The sequence below is a fragment of the Tetrao urogallus genome (genome assembly GCF_951394365.1).
Source record: "Tetrao urogallus genome assembly, chromosome: 15".
Classification (NCBI taxonomy): Eukaryota; Metazoa; Chordata; class Aves; order Galliformes; family Phasianidae; genus Tetrao; species Tetrao urogallus.
In genome coordinates, this window is record NC_136828.1 from 1,689,688 (window position 1) to 1,704,722 (window position 15,035).

Sequence of the window (15,035 nt, forward strand, 5' to 3'; positions counted from 1 at the left end):
TATTTACTACAAAGAGAAAACCCGATTGCCTCCCACGCTAAGGGAGATCATTACCACAAAATGCCAACTTTGTGTCCACCTGACTTATCAGCAATTAAACACACACCTTCTAGAGATCACCGGTACCTGCGTGTTTAAAGTCACACTTGGTGCTCCCACGTGGCTTTTTCATTGCAAGTTGCACAGTAAGCCTCCTACCTGAAGTCCTTGGATGCAAGCACCTCGTAGTAGTAAATAAGCTTGCACTTGTGACTGGAAACTTGCAGAGAGGCGAGAACATCATCCACCCGAGGGAGGCTGGTGCCAGAGCAGGGCAGGGGACCGTGCATTTTCCACTGGAGAATGTAGAAGCCGGGCCAGCGAGTCACGTGGGACCCCTGGAAGCAAAAGAGCCACTGAGTGCCCACTGCGAGTCTCACAGCTGAGCGACTCGGTGAAAGACCTCAGCTGTTAGTTACCTACCTGGGGAAGCATACATCATTCACTTCATTTTACATGCCTGAGCCACACCTCTGTAATGCTAGTTTAAAACCAACCAAACAAAAAACCTGAACAAAAAACCTGAACAACAAGCACCAAACGAAAAGGTTATCCATCAAAGGTTATATTCCATCAGTTTTTTTATCACAGATTATGGAATCTCTTTGCAATGGCTATGCCTAAACTGGAATCACAGCATGGTTGGGCTGGAAAGGCCCTCCCATTCCCCAGCCCCACTCCTGCCATGGGCTGTGCCCCCCAGCTCAGCTGCCCAGAGCCCATCTGTGGCCATGGGCACCTCCAGGGATGGGCACCCACAGCAGTGGCTCACCGCCCTCTGAGTGAAGGATTTCCCAACATCTAACCTAAATTCACCCCTCTTTTAGTTTAAAATCATTATAAAGTGCAACAGTAGTCATTTTCACAGGGAACTCAGGGGCGGATTGCCATGACAACTATTTCCAAGCAACTCACAATTTCCCATCCCACTCATTCCTTCCCTTGTCCACCTGCAGACCATTTTGGAGCACGCTAGGACTGCAAGGCGCAGGCCAGGACACACACACCTCACCTGGATGCTCTCTCCTTCCCTGCAAACCAGTGGAGATTCCACACGGCTGTAATCTACACCAAGGACCCACGTCTTATCAATCAGCTGCACGTTGTCCCCAGCAGCAGAGGTACTTGGTAACGTGGCTTCCTTATGACTTGTTTCTGGAGCTCTTTTTGAGTGGAAGAGGCTGAACACCACATCTCCCTTCAGGATGTCAAAGTCCCAGGTGATGACAGACTCCCCTTCCAAAATCTCCACAACTATCTGTAAAGGAAATACAGCAAGCTCACGCACACTGACAGGCCAGGTACTTCCATTGCAGCCAGCCTCTGCCTTCCCACTCTGCAAACATGCTTTTCCCTACAGTCTGCCAGGTAAGGGATTGGCCCCATTCCTAAGGAGGATACAGATTGATTCCCATTGCCAGCTGCTGCCCCAGTACCTTCTGCTCAGCCATTTTTATGCCATCTCTCCCCTGTATCAGAGCTGCTTCTAAATCAGTTGCCAGTTCTAGGAAAACCTCCATGGAACAGCAGCAAAGAGCACCTTCAGAACATACTCCAAAAGGCACTGAGGCTTTTTAAGGAGCCCAGGCAAACCAAGTCAGTGTTATCCACTGCCAAGAAGCCACGAACAGTTCTGCTGAAGTGCTCCTTCTTTGGATGCTCTCCTTCCTGATGACCCAGCTTACGTATCACCACCACCCTTGCTAAGCCACCGAGAATGGAAGCAGTACTACCAAAAGAGAAGCAGAGAGGGCTTCATTTCCCCCAAAAGAATGAGGAAGAGACTGCATCCAACAGGAAATCAGGCCACGGGAAAGAAAAGCATTGCTTCTACATTACAGTTCTGAACCTCCCGACCTCTAGCTGTTAGCTAGCCTTGGGCTTCCCAATAAGCACATGATGCTGCTGAAACACATCACGCTCACTGCTTTGGAGCTCTCTGCTGTTCTAATCAACTTCAACAAAAGGAACACATCACTGGTATCAGCTCAGCACCTTCAGCTTTCTGATGCTCTGAAGGTTTGTACCTCGTGTGGAGCTCCTCTGAGGACACTTGCAGAATGGTAGATAGTTTCTGTCCATAGTCGGATGTGATCTGCATTCTCTGGCTCTTCATCCGTTTGATAAAGTGACTTGGGAACGAGTCCACCCTCTGGAACAGTGCACTGGAAGAGCCAGACAAACAAGTATGAGGGTTCATACTAAGCCAGTGGTAAACTGCTGAGTCTGAGCACCTGCCTGCTGTCGGACACAGGACAGACATCCTCAGCTGGTGTAAGATTGCACAAAGCTTATTTTTACTGTGATGATTTCTTGAAGTTCTGTTGAAGGAGCTGACCTGAAATTCCCTTCTCTGGGACAACACCACAACTTCAGAGTGCATGAATTAACAGCAGTGACACCCCAACCCCATAACAGAAATCAGAAAGGAGCAGAAGGTTGGTGGGGTGGGAGGGTGCATAGGAGGAGATTTGAGGGAGCTTAACCATTGCAAATTCCACCTACGCAACAGGAAGGAAAACTCACCATGCAGTCTCCTCCTAGGAAGTCTGGGATCACCTCTTTGTCTACATAGTCTACCAGCCCTCCTGGACCCTGGTAGTTATTCCCACTGTAAATAAGGAACTTCTGCCTTGTGTTCTCGTTGATAAATGGACTGACCTGAAATAAGAGGTGAAACAAAGGACACCTCTGTCACTGAGTGAAGTTAGAAACAATGTTGAGGTACAATCAAACACGGATGCTTTGGAATCCAGACTGGAAGACCCCATCGGCAGGAATGCAGACCAGCAGCAGTACAGAACTCCATAGAACTCCTCAACACTGAAGTTTTCTCCCAAAGAGAGGAATAACGAGGAAGAAAAGATTTTCTACTCTGGTAAAATAAGCGTGCACTCACAACACCACAGACAAGCCTCACAAGAAACGTATCAGGCACATTCTTACATTGCCATCACAGACAGCAAGCACCAGGCAGACCCATAGTGATTTCTTTTCTCTTTACTATTGTCCAGCACGAGACTAAGAACTATTTGTCTTTTTCCATTAACATGAAAACCCACCACATCTGGGCTACCACTGCTGCACCAGGATTTACAGTTCAGCTCCTCCACCCTGCCCTGGCGGAAGGACAGCCACTGGAGCCAAGCACATTGGCTCTGTAGCCAAGCTGTGGCCTCTTCAGGAGATCTGCCACGAGCTATCTGGAAGTTTATTCACTCCCTAACTCTTTGAATAAGCAGAACTCACGATAACCAGATGATTCAGCTCACTGTACATGCACTTATGATCCTACAGTCCTGATTTCACCCACCAGAGTCCAAAGCACAGGAAAAACTCTGGGTGCTCGCACTATCAGCAGTCGCCCCAGAGTTTCAGGGTAGTTGTCCTCTACAACCTCAATAATCCGAAGCAGGGCCTTGACTCCAGGCCGCCAGAGGTGCCGCATATTCAGCCCTTCCAAGTCCACCAGACACGTCCAGGATCTGAAATAAAGATGAAGATGACCAGTCAGAGCCTTCACTGCACAGTGGCTGCTCGGCATACGACCCACAGAAGGTTTCAGTAACATCATGGGTCGAACAGGACCTAAGGAAGCCAATGAGAGAGGCCAGCAGTTCCAATGATGAGTGGATCTCTGCCCACACAGCATGCAGCTTGAACCCAGAGAGCTTTCAGGACACCAGATCCAAAAAGGACAAAAGAGATGCTCAGCCCCAAAGGCAAGAGCACAAGCTGTCAGTGTGGAAGAAGGCAAAGCTGTAACAGCATATTGCTAAAAGACCTACAAATTATATTTTGAGATGGAAATGGAATCTGGCAGGTGGTTTTGTTTTTCTGAAAGAGAGGGAACGTCAAGATTCTGAATTAAAATCACTGTAATTGTGTGGTTACACTCATCTGAAGGGGGACAGAAAAAAAATGTAAGGAAGAACCAATACTTGCTTTCATATGGAGCTGTAGAGTTAGGCCTGCTATGTAAGATACCCCAAGTCCAGGCAAGAACTGAATACATGACACAGACCACACCGCTGCCTGCAGTTTAACCCTAAACAGTTAAACCCTAAACATCATCTAAAAGCCCCCACGGAATTATTATTCTTACTACAAAGCCTATGAGGATACAAGAAAAATGGGTGTACTAACGTGATGGGGCGCCCAAAGAGGTTGGTATTCTCCTCACATCTCTTTTGCCCTTCTTCGTTAATTGACAGAACCTGAAATTAAGGACAGTATAGACTTGGATTAGCCCAAGTATGACCGAGGAACCTGGAAAGCTCCTGAAACCTCTCAAAAAAATACAGAATCCAGAAATATACCAGTCTGATTACTTACAGTGTGCAAAGCAGTGAGTCTATGTGTAGAAAAAATACATTTAAAAGCTTTTCTACTGAGAAGTTCAGCTGAACATAGAAGATACAGACACTGAAAATCTAAGATAGAGTACAAGAGTCCCAAGGTCAAATGCTGAGTTGCATAGAAGGGCATGGAAAGCTTACAGCTGAGCTGCATGTTACCAGAGAACATCCTTCTGGTCCATTCACACCATCACAGAAATGCCACTTCCTGCACAGGAAGAGAAGCTGTGCTATGCCAGAGGTGTAGCTTGGGGTTGCCAGTCATGAAACACAGGAATTACTTGTGTCAGGCATGTAGATTACTGCTGCACTACAGCAAGGCTTTTACACACCAAGAGAAATACAGCTCCTCAAGTGGGAAACGAATGCAGATCTTACGTGTCGCAGCAGTGACTCTTCTCCCAGGGCTTTCACCAAACCTTTTGTGTCCATCTGGCCAAGACGAAGGATGTAGAGCGGTCGCCCATCTTCAAAACAAATATACAGGTTTAAAAAACAGTAACTGGCCTTGAAATGCTTAGAGACGTCAAGATCTTCAGTGAATGCAGGTATGCAGGTTGTTATCCTAATGCACTCCCCAGTCGTAGTGTCCCCTGTGGCAAAACACTGCTTGGTCTTTGCTATTCTCAGTGCAGTGAGGACAAGATAAGAGCAACACAGCCAGACTGTCTGGATCTGGGATGTCCCCTCAGACTGCAGGGTCTCTCAGCATCAAGCACAGAAGTTTCTACTGCATACAGATGTGTCCAGAGCCTGCCAGGCTATCACTCCAGTTCCTTTTGCAAATGCCACATTAAATACTTGAACAGGATAAAAATCACACCCCAAAGACGTCCTATCAAAGAGATGCTGCCCTGCACTAGCTCTAGTTCTGCCTGGTTTGTGGGGAGAAAACAAAGGAGCTACAGCAAAAGAGAGAGGCCGTCTATTTGCAGATGTTAAAAGTCCTTTGTCAGTGTTTAAAGGACCAACACAACCTTCTCCTAAAAACACAAGTGACTTATGAGGTCTTACAATGGAAGCTACACTGATCAACGGAAGGGAGGAGCTTCTAACCTCTGTCTTGATAATGCCATCCTCCGGTGTAGTACTCATCCAGCAGGGCTGGGGGCCTCCAGGACTGGAGGATGTAATCCACCTGGTACTGCTTTCTCCAGGACAGAGACTGGCAGAGCATCTCCCGAGCTTTGTCAATGTTGAAGTCACGAGCCCGCAGGAATCGAAGGATGTGCTCATCTTTGGGGATCTGAGGGAAGAGAGAAATGCTGAGGGTGGCTGCTTTTGCCACCACACCACGAAGAATGCAAACGAGCCCACAGGGCACATGCACCAGGCTTCAAATCCCCAGAGCCACGATAACAAAGGTTGAAGACACATTCCTTCTTCTTTCTCCTTTCCTAGTCCAGCCCAGTGCAGCAGGTGGTGCTGTGAGCATGAAAGAAGTGACAAACCTGCATCCCTTTGAGAGATACGGGCCAGCTAATTTATCTGAGCATTGCCCCTTCGTTATAAGGGCCAACAGTCAGAAACCCCAATGAGCTCCAGGCTGGCTGAAGTTTCCCACGGCTACCTATCAACAAGGACAAACCAAACGCCTCTGCTCAGTAACACAGCTGCAAGTTCACCTCCCTGTAGGGCAAATCAGCAAAGGATGAGAAGCCTTTGTAGGTAACGCGTTGCCCAAGTTACCCACGTGCTCTTTGGAGGTGCATCAGCACTGTCCACACTTCAAACAATTACCCATTAGCACCGCATTTCAGCTCTTGTGCAGATCTCTTCTGCTTTGCTGCTGGTGTTGTTTGGACAGCAGAGCTTTCCAGTTCTCCCACAGGCACTCCCCATCCCGTTACATTCACTCTTACCAAAAGGGATGACCCAAAGGGCATGATATCCCCTCACTCAGTTCATAGAATCACATCATGGAATGGCCTGGGTTGAAAGGATCTCCAAAGATCACCCAGTTTCAACCCCCTGCCATAAGCAGGGCCACCAACCAGTAGCCCAGGCTGCCCAGAGCCACATCCAGCCTGGCTTTGATTGCCTCCAGGGATGGGGCATCCACCACATCGGTGGTATGCAGCTAGAACCCAACTGTTTTCACACTTTGTTAATTTCTCATCTCAGTTCCTTCACCCCAACTTCCCCAAAAAGTGTGTGACCTCAGTTCCTACATCAAGTTCCCATTAAAAATGTAAGCTCTGTGGAGCTGGGACAGCCTGCCCCAGAGCGTCTGTGCTCAGCACAATGCATCTGAGCCATCTGAGCCTTGCTGTGACACAAAACGGCTGCCTTCGGAATCAGAGCTCTTTTGTTTGCTCCCTGACAGGCTCATGAAAACGGAAAGAAAAGAAGAAAAGCTACCAGCAGTGTCAGGTTGGGAGCAACCTCAGTTGTGCAGCTGTAAGCAGTATTAAGAACTGAGTCCATATAATGGTGGGTGGAGCTCAGGAGTCTAAAGCCAAGTACCTGCAGATGAGATGGGATATCAGTCCTGTTCAGCACAACGCTGTGTTTCAAGCACTTTGCATTTCACAGAAAGGAAAACGGCAGCTTTCTTAAGCAGGATCTGAGACGTATTTAGATGAACATCCCCAAATCCTTCTGCATCACAGTAAGATTAAAGAGAGCAGAATTTTCATCAGACGATTGAAATTGCATTTTTGCTGCTCAGGGGAAGCCATAACTCTCAGGACAAGAGGAAAAACAAACAAACAAACAAAAACATCTACAACAGTCCTGGATATCCTGCAAGAGGAGGGAGAGGTCACAGCTGCTGCAGGGTTGTCTTTATTGGTTTTCAAATCTAGGCTGTATGTTCAACAGGCAAGAGGCAAATTCAGTGCTTATGTTTAGACCAAAGAAAGGTGTCTCCAAGGGGACACGCTCTCTTGATTGTCTTTGCCCAACCAAAGCAGTAACTTCCATTTGCAAGAAGACAGATTTAATTCCACTCTGGTGTTTACCAGTGAAATTCTGTGTACCGTGTCCTATATGGCACAAATTCATTCATTACCATTACTAGCTTTAAGTGCTTGCAATTCTAACACTGTTTGAAGTTTGTGTGTTCACATGAGGAATGACAAATCTGATTACAGTCTGCTTGGAAAGGGACAGGGACTGGATAGCAAAACAGGGGGACTGAAGAGGAAGGAGGAGGTGCACACGCTCACAGAGCCTCTCCAAGAGCCTTGCTGTTTCACTTTGCTCATCCGCTTTCATTTTTACCTTTCCCAGCTACCATTTCCTGGCCTCCAAGAGAAGAAAGAAAAACCTACAGAACAAGGCAAGCAAACATTTAGAACATCCCTCCTCCACCTGAAACTGAGACCCTAGCAGATCACACACATGGATAAAGCCTCACAGCCTTGCTCTCATCTAGGGCTCATTTTCAGCTCGACACCCAATAGCCAAGACATCCCCTACCCATCACAGAAAGCCCACGCTGTTTCGTTTGACACGTCCCTGCTGACCTGAAAGCCCACATCCTCTATTTCAGAGCATAACTACACCTGGAATCCCTGCCCTTTGCTTTATGCCTGCTTGTTGTCAGCTCCCCTCCATCTGACAGCGGGTTGAAACGAGGGCAGACCCAGATGGCAGCCAATACACAGTACAGCATATTTTAGCAGTGAAGCTGCTGGTGGGAGCAGGTAACTATGGTTCACTCCCATGCACTCAGTTAACTGGTTGGTTGGGAAGCCAAGCCCAGATATGTGTACTCAGATCACCACAGCAGTGTGCTAGCAGCTTGCTGGTAGGTGCTCAGACAGTCCCTCAGGGGGTCCTTTGTTCTACTGTGTGTGTGTGCATGCATATACATGTATGTTACATAGTCCTGCCTATAGCAGCCCCCACTCTCTTGGGCACAGTCCAACTTACACAACCTGCTGCTGATGCTGCCACAACACCAGTGGCCTTGGACAGATCTGCCAGGTGCTCAGTGTTCCAAACTCATCAGCTCTAACAAACCCAGCAGCATTGCTGGTGCCTGGAGACTGTCAGCTCCTCAAAGACTTTCACGTCCCACCTCAGCACACACTGCTATTCTCTTCAGCCTCCCGTTTTCTGCTTAACTTTAACTTTTTCTCCATCCACATCCACAGGTGAGGAAGATGCAGCAAAGCATGCAGAGACTGCTGGCACAGTTCCTTGTGAATGGCTTCTTTCAGAAAAGTTAGTTAAAAAAACAAAAAACAAGCACTGCTATTGCAAAGCCTATGAATGCAGACTGGTTCCTAATGATTCTGTGACTGACTGGGCAGTGATCTTATAGGCCAGGAAAATATTACTATTGAAAACATGTCCAGCTCTGCTCTGCTGTCAAGGGAGATCCCTGCTCCAACCATCTCCCGTTTTCCTCTTTTCCTAAGGTCTCGTTACCATTACCGTTCAATTAATCCATCTCATGTCTACTGTTGGTCCTTTCTTCCTTCTCACCCCATCTCCCTGCATCAGTAAATCTGCAGACAGACCCCTCTGAAGACATTTGAGCTGCACCAGGTCTTTTCTCCATCACATATCCCTTATTGTCCAGCCTGATATTGAGACTCCCCCTCAACTAAGAGGAGTCAAGGTAGCTTACAAACATTACAGCAACCTCAGAGGTGCATCTAGCCTATGGTACCCACATTGATTTTTGGGGGTAAAAGCATGTTTCTACTATACTAGCTGGCCAATGCTGGCTGTAGTTGCTCCAGCTTAGCACCCTCACCTCCTCTATTTCAGCAGTTTACACAATACACCTCACACCATGAGGTGAGCTGGTCCCTACTTTCTGAATTCAGTGTGCCTTTGAAACGGTGCACTTGGATAAAGGGGATTAAAACAAGATCAGAATGAATTCTGCTCCGAAGAATCCAGCCCTGGGCTGTACCAGCTTACAGCCTGCCTGATCCAACACGCACAGCACGCTGCTGACAGCATGCACTGAGAGCCAGGGGTTGCTAACTGCCTCTTTGATGAGCTGAAGCTGCCAAGAGAGGACTGTGCCATCAGCACAGCCTCCCCACCCTGCAGGATTTGGGAAACAGTGCATCCATCCCAGCCAGCCCAGCCCTGATCAGTGCCCACTGTAAATGCACAGCCAAACCACTCTGCCCAGGTACCACAGAGCAGGCTTTCCAACACACACAGGGCTACAGCCGCAGTCCGTGATGCTGCTGTCAGATCGCACCGGCTGTTCTCCATGCCAAACCCCTCACCTCACCTTGCCACGACAGCTGAGTCTCAACACCCAATTATCACAACTGCTTTTTACTGTGGGACATCTGAGCTATGAGAACAGCTGCTTTCAGACTCGCAGAAGGGTTCTCTCGCTGTTATCTACCCACCTTGCCTTTGTGGGTTTCTTGAAGCCACTGCCGAAGTCGGATCAAGCAGCTCTCTTGCATTGGAGTCAGCTGGCCCAGATATCGCTCAATGTAATCAGCATCCAGTTTGTCAGCTGGAGAAAGAGAAAGAACAATTCGGAGGAGATGGGACATAGCCAGAAGAGAGGTATGTGGTTATTTCTACACATCAGGTTACTCATTATGTATGCCTGAGAAAAGTGGGTGAGCAATCCCCGGGGTGATTAGGGCACGAGGACACAGACTGTGTAAGACAGCAAAGCCAGGTCACTCCACTTGTCTCTCAGAACACTGATATTTCATTCAACCCTGACTATTCCAACAGAAGCTTTTAAAGAACTATCATCACAAGCTCTGGCACTCATCTCAGGAACCACTTCGAGGCCTGGGCACTTAAATCCCCCAGCGTCCTAAAAAAACTCACTCACAATTTCAATGACAAGAGGCTAAAAAGCAGCTATTTGAAATATTATTCTGCTTGTAGACACCAGAGGGAAAGGGAGAACAGCTTGAACACTTCAGACAGCAAGGGAAGCTTTTGGCATGAGGATGCCCTGTGCAAACCAGGAGCCCAAAGTCCCTCCAGATCAGAGAGGGACAAAGGACAAGGGCTCTGAGCTTGCCAGCACTGAGAGAGAGACACAGCTGTGCTGTGCAAGGCTGGGGTGTGCAGATGCCAGTAAGGAAGACGTGGTACCAAAAGGGAGCAGCACAGTGCAGCACTGCACTGGAGACAGGCAGGCATGTGAGAAGGGCTGGGAGGAGGACTTCAAAGATAGCTCTACAACAGGCTCTTTCTTTCCCCAGCAGATACCATTAGCTGCAGAATAAGGACTGGACACCCACAGCATGCACCGTCTCTGGCTGATGATACAGAAATGATATGCAGCAAGTGCTACTCCCACACAGAATGCACAGAGCTAGCAAGCTGAGAAGCAGACCTGAGGAAGTTAATCACTTTATGAACATGAATATAAACAGAAAGAGCTGCTGTCCCCTTCTGCTAGACACAATCTGCCACTTTTAGATTAAAGTTAATCTCAAAGCACAGAAAGATTTCTCCTTCTCAGCTCCTATATGGATTTGGATCGTGTTTGCAGGCAAATTGCAACAAAGAGAAGCTACAAAAGAAGGCCCACACAGAGCAGAACCCTGGAAAGTTCCAAATTTCAAGCTTTTTCCTGAGTTACCTTCAGCTGGAAGAGCAGCTCTTTGCTTCTGAGAAGCGACAGCTATTTCCAATACCACCGACCTAAATTAAAAGGCTCTCTTCAAATCTGTCAGAGAAGCACCTTTAGTCCAGAAGGTATCATCAGGTCGATACACATAAAGATAAGGTTCAGTTCTGTCTTACATTGGTGTGGGGAAACATCCACTGAACCAAACAAAACCATGAGAACACTCACTGTGAAATGGACAAAGTCTTTAACAGTAACTCATTGGCACTGTGCTCAGGATACTTCTAAGTTTCTCCAGTTTAAAGTATAAAATGTGAAAAAAAAAAAGTATAGTTCATAGTGTATAAAGTAAAATAGTAAAGTTTAAAGTATAAAATGTCTTAAATATCAGATCAAAGCCAAAGGTTTTTCTTTAAACTCAAAAGAATGCCCCTTATACTGCCTGTGAAGCTTTTCTCAGCTTTTCAGGCTGGGGGGAAACAAAGCTCAAACGTTTGTGTTGTTCTTGAAGAAGGAAAATAACATTCCCTCTTCTCCATCAGCAACGAGAAGAAAAAAACCTCATGCAAAAAAAAAATACGTATATATATAAATAAACTAATTATGAAATGCTACTCAGGGCATTTGAACTGCCAGCAGCTGCTGCTGCCTGGACACTGCATACCATCAGGGCTGACGGGCTCTGCTGGGGGGCAGGAGCTGCCTGTTTGCTCTGTGGGAGATCCCTGAGCCCCAGACTCGAGTGGTGCATCACTGGACTCGTGGCTGGCTGCTGGGGCTTGCTCTGCCTTCTGCCCGTGTGCCACAGGAGGCGTCCAACGAGGGATGAACGTGATTCCTTGGGAGATCAGCTCCTTCAGGTAGTGCTCAATAACTTCCTTGCCCTGATAGAGGAAAACCGACGTTAGGAAGGAATACCCCATCTACTCAAAGCCAGCCAGATGCCAAAGATTCCTCCTCAGGACGGATGACTGTCGTTGTTAGAGATAAGCAAAAAGAAAGCAGCCGTCTCCTTCCATCTGCATGAACCTCCAGGAGAAATGTCAGCACGTACAGATGGCCAGGCACACTGCGATGCTCTGGGTGGAACTCTCTTACAACACGTTTATCCTACTACCTGTCAGTCAGCCAGGCTGCTCCTCTGCAGCCGTGGGGAAGCACCTCTCCCTTGAGCAATTGCAGGGACAGTGCTGATTTTTAGCCACAACTTTCTCTTCCTACATGAGAACAGTGTCCTCAGTGTCTGAGGAGCCTGGCACCACAGCACCCACTGGCACAGCCTGCTCCCTCCCCTGCACAGAAGCATTTCAGTGAACAGCTTGGTTTTGCTTGCTGCACAGTGGCTTTTTTCTTTGTTTGCCTTTCTGAGCAACTCCAGAGACATAAGCAGCAATAGAAAGCTACAGTAGGCCTGTTTACAGAAAAGCAAACAGAGATGCACTGACAGCAGGCACTTTTGTGAAGGCACACAGGGAAGCCCAGCTCACCCGTTTGATGTTGGACGTGTATTGCTTCATGGCAATCTTTTCCACCGTGCTTTCGAAGCCAAAGAATGACTTGATGTCGAGAGATGCAGACTGTTCAAAGCACGTCCACTCTTCATTCTCAGGGTGAACCTAAGCCCAAAGACAGACAGACACAGGGTTGGATGGTAGCAGGCGGTTCACAGTATGACAGGGCCCTCGCTCCTGGTACTGAATTGGGCTGAATTTAATTCCAGAGCTACACAGAGTGGCAGAAGAGGCGTCCTGCAGGGTGCTGACAGACCCACATCTAACAGATTGAATCCCCCAGAGTTACAGAAGCGTGTCATGAGTTGGACATGTGAACCTTTGTGGTTGAAGGAGCATTCCTCACGCTTAACAAAGAACGTAAGCTTAAAACCCAGCACATCTGAACAGCTGCATGAATAGCAAAACTAAAATAGCAGCAAGACTGCTGTTTTGAAACTATCATGGCAAAACCTCCTTGCAGAAGGCCTGGGACAACCTTTCAGTCTACATCTATAGCAAAGGAAGAAAAACAGGGCTCTTCTTATTCTGGGTAGGAAACTCAGCCGCTGAACATCAGCCTTCCCCACCAAACACAGCATGTGTGGGAGAACCAGGCATCTTCTCACTGCCAGTTCAACGTCATAGAATCCTAGAATGGCCTGGGTTGCAAAGGAGTACAATGCTCATCCAGCTCCAACCCCCTGCTGTGTGCAGGTCGCCAACCAGCAGCCCAGGCTGCCCAGAGCCACATCCAGCCTGGCCTTGAATGCCTGCAGGGATGGGGCATCCACAGCCTCCTTGGGCAACCTGTGCCAGTGCCTCACCACCCTCTGGGGGAAAAACTTCCTCCTAATATCCATCTTATCAGTGTAGCTGCTTCCCTCTGGTTACCCTACATATGGTTAAAACCTACACAAGCTTTTCTTTTCATCTTCTGAACCTAATCCTTTCCTGGGGGGGCTCTGCCTCCTCTCTGCAGGTGCTGCTGTTCACAAACTGGTGTGAAAGGAAAACCCAGCCCACTCTCAAATACACAGCGTGCTCTACAAAGGACACAAATTCCCTCAGGAAAAAATACAGCAGCTGCAAGAGAAGGATCGTATTTCTGCAAGTTGCTTCAGAGAACACTGCAGAAAAGGAAAGATGAGAATAAACCTGCTTCCGGTACGTCCTGGCAGGGAAAAGAGAGCTGGTAAAAATAGAGCAGAGAACCATCTTGAGGATGCAGACAGCTTGCTCCCACTCTGTTCCAGGAAGAGCTCTCCTCAAAGCCCAGCTGCTGACGTTTCCTTCCGAAGGACTCAAGCCGGAGAGGCAGCACAGCCAAAATCAGCAAGTGCAGCAGCGTGAGCAATTCCAGAGTTGACCTTCCACGCATTTCACAACTGTCAACACCCTTCACAGCCATGGAAGCTTGATTTCCTGTCATTTTCGGGAAACGCCACGTAGCCACTGACTGATCTTTGGTTCGGGAACCTCCCCCTCACCATCCAAAATGGTTAACAGCTTTTCAACTGTCTGCCTTGCTTGAAGCAGAAGCTACTTACAGTTTGCACACTCCCAAGAAACCGAGCTGCTGTCCAGCTGCCAAAAGGGCAGGTAAGTAACGGGATCTAGACTTTTGTTTAGGGAACAAAAAGCAGTGTCTGATCCCTTCAAGAAACAGTCGAAGCCATTTAATGGTGACTGATCCCTAATAGCACAATTAGAGTGAAATGGCACACTGTTGCTGAAGGTAGAGACACAGAACAAGTGACCCCAGGCCACAGATAAGACCTTTCTCCACATGTTTCACTCAGAGGGTGGTGAGGCACTGGAACAGGTTGCCCAAGGAGGCTGTGGATGCCCCAGCCCTGCAGGCATTCAAGGCCAGGCTGGATGTGGCTCTGGACAGCCTGGGCTGCTGGTTGGTGACCTGCACACAGCAGGGGGTTGGAACTGGATGAGCATTGTGCTCCTTTGCAACCCAGGCCATTCTATGATTTTGATTCTATGTTTAGAGCAAAAAGATCGTTATAAAATAGATGCTAAAGCTTTCACTTGTAGGCAAAGAGGTATAAGTTAGTTGCCAAGTTTCCCTGGCAATGCAGGTTTCCTCCCAAATACCCAAATCTAGATACATTTCCAAAATTCCAATGCTTTAACATCCTGAGTTTCAACTTAAAGAAACCCAGGGAACACTGTCAATTCTGGATCACCGTTCCCGTTTTCTGCTCTCACTCTAGATCCTAACACTCCAAAAACAGTCAACTTAAGGAAACTTCCCAGGCTCCACAAAAGCCCTGGAAAAGGCCTGTTCCCTAAAACCGAATGGCCTTCCATTATCCAATTGTACTGTACAGTCCAGGGCCCAAATTCACTCAAGAAATGTTGCCCTACGTGTTGGCACGTGGCTTTCAAACATTTCCTCACAGACAAATAGGATCAAGGCACTCACTGAGTAGCTGCACGTCTCAAGGACGACCACACGGTTGGCAAAAGTCTCATTGTGGGCTTCAATGCGGAGCGTTCGCTCCTTCCAGTTCACCGTGTTCTTCTGTATGAAGAAAACATACTCTACCCCTGCAATCTGAGAAGGGTGGAGAACCAAAAGGGGGAAAAAAAGCAAGAGGAAGAGAG

At 47.8% G+C, this 15,035-nt stretch overlaps 1 protein-coding gene across 1 annotated transcript in view; it reads right to left on the reverse strand.

Moving 5' to 3' along the window:
- SEC14L5 (SEC14 like lipid binding 5) overlaps window positions 1–15,035 on the reverse strand; it is a gene marked incomplete at both ends in the record, with an annotated part of 29,865 nt that overhangs the window by 1,568 nt on the left and 13,262 nt on the right. Inside the window, 12 exons of the mRNA XM_079542689.1 lie at window positions 199–377; window positions 1,052–1,297; window positions 2,067–2,204; window positions 2,566–2,700; window positions 3,353–3,524; window positions 4,186–4,256; window positions 4,776–4,864; window positions 5,454–5,643; window positions 9,728–9,840; window positions 11,588–11,807; window positions 12,411–12,539; window positions 14,854–14,985. Of these exons, the coding sequence (XP_079398815.1) occupies window positions 199–377; window positions 1,052–1,297; window positions 2,067–2,204; window positions 2,566–2,700; window positions 3,353–3,524; window positions 4,186–4,256; window positions 4,776–4,864; window positions 5,454–5,643; window positions 9,728–9,840; window positions 11,588–11,807; window positions 12,411–12,539; window positions 14,854–14,985 (1,814 nt within the window). The remainder of the gene's footprint in view (window positions 1–198; window positions 378–1,051; window positions 1,298–2,066; window positions 2,205–2,565; window positions 2,701–3,352; window positions 3,525–4,185; window positions 4,257–4,775; window positions 4,865–5,453; window positions 5,644–9,727; window positions 9,841–11,587; window positions 11,808–12,410; window positions 12,540–14,853; window positions 14,986–15,035) is intronic.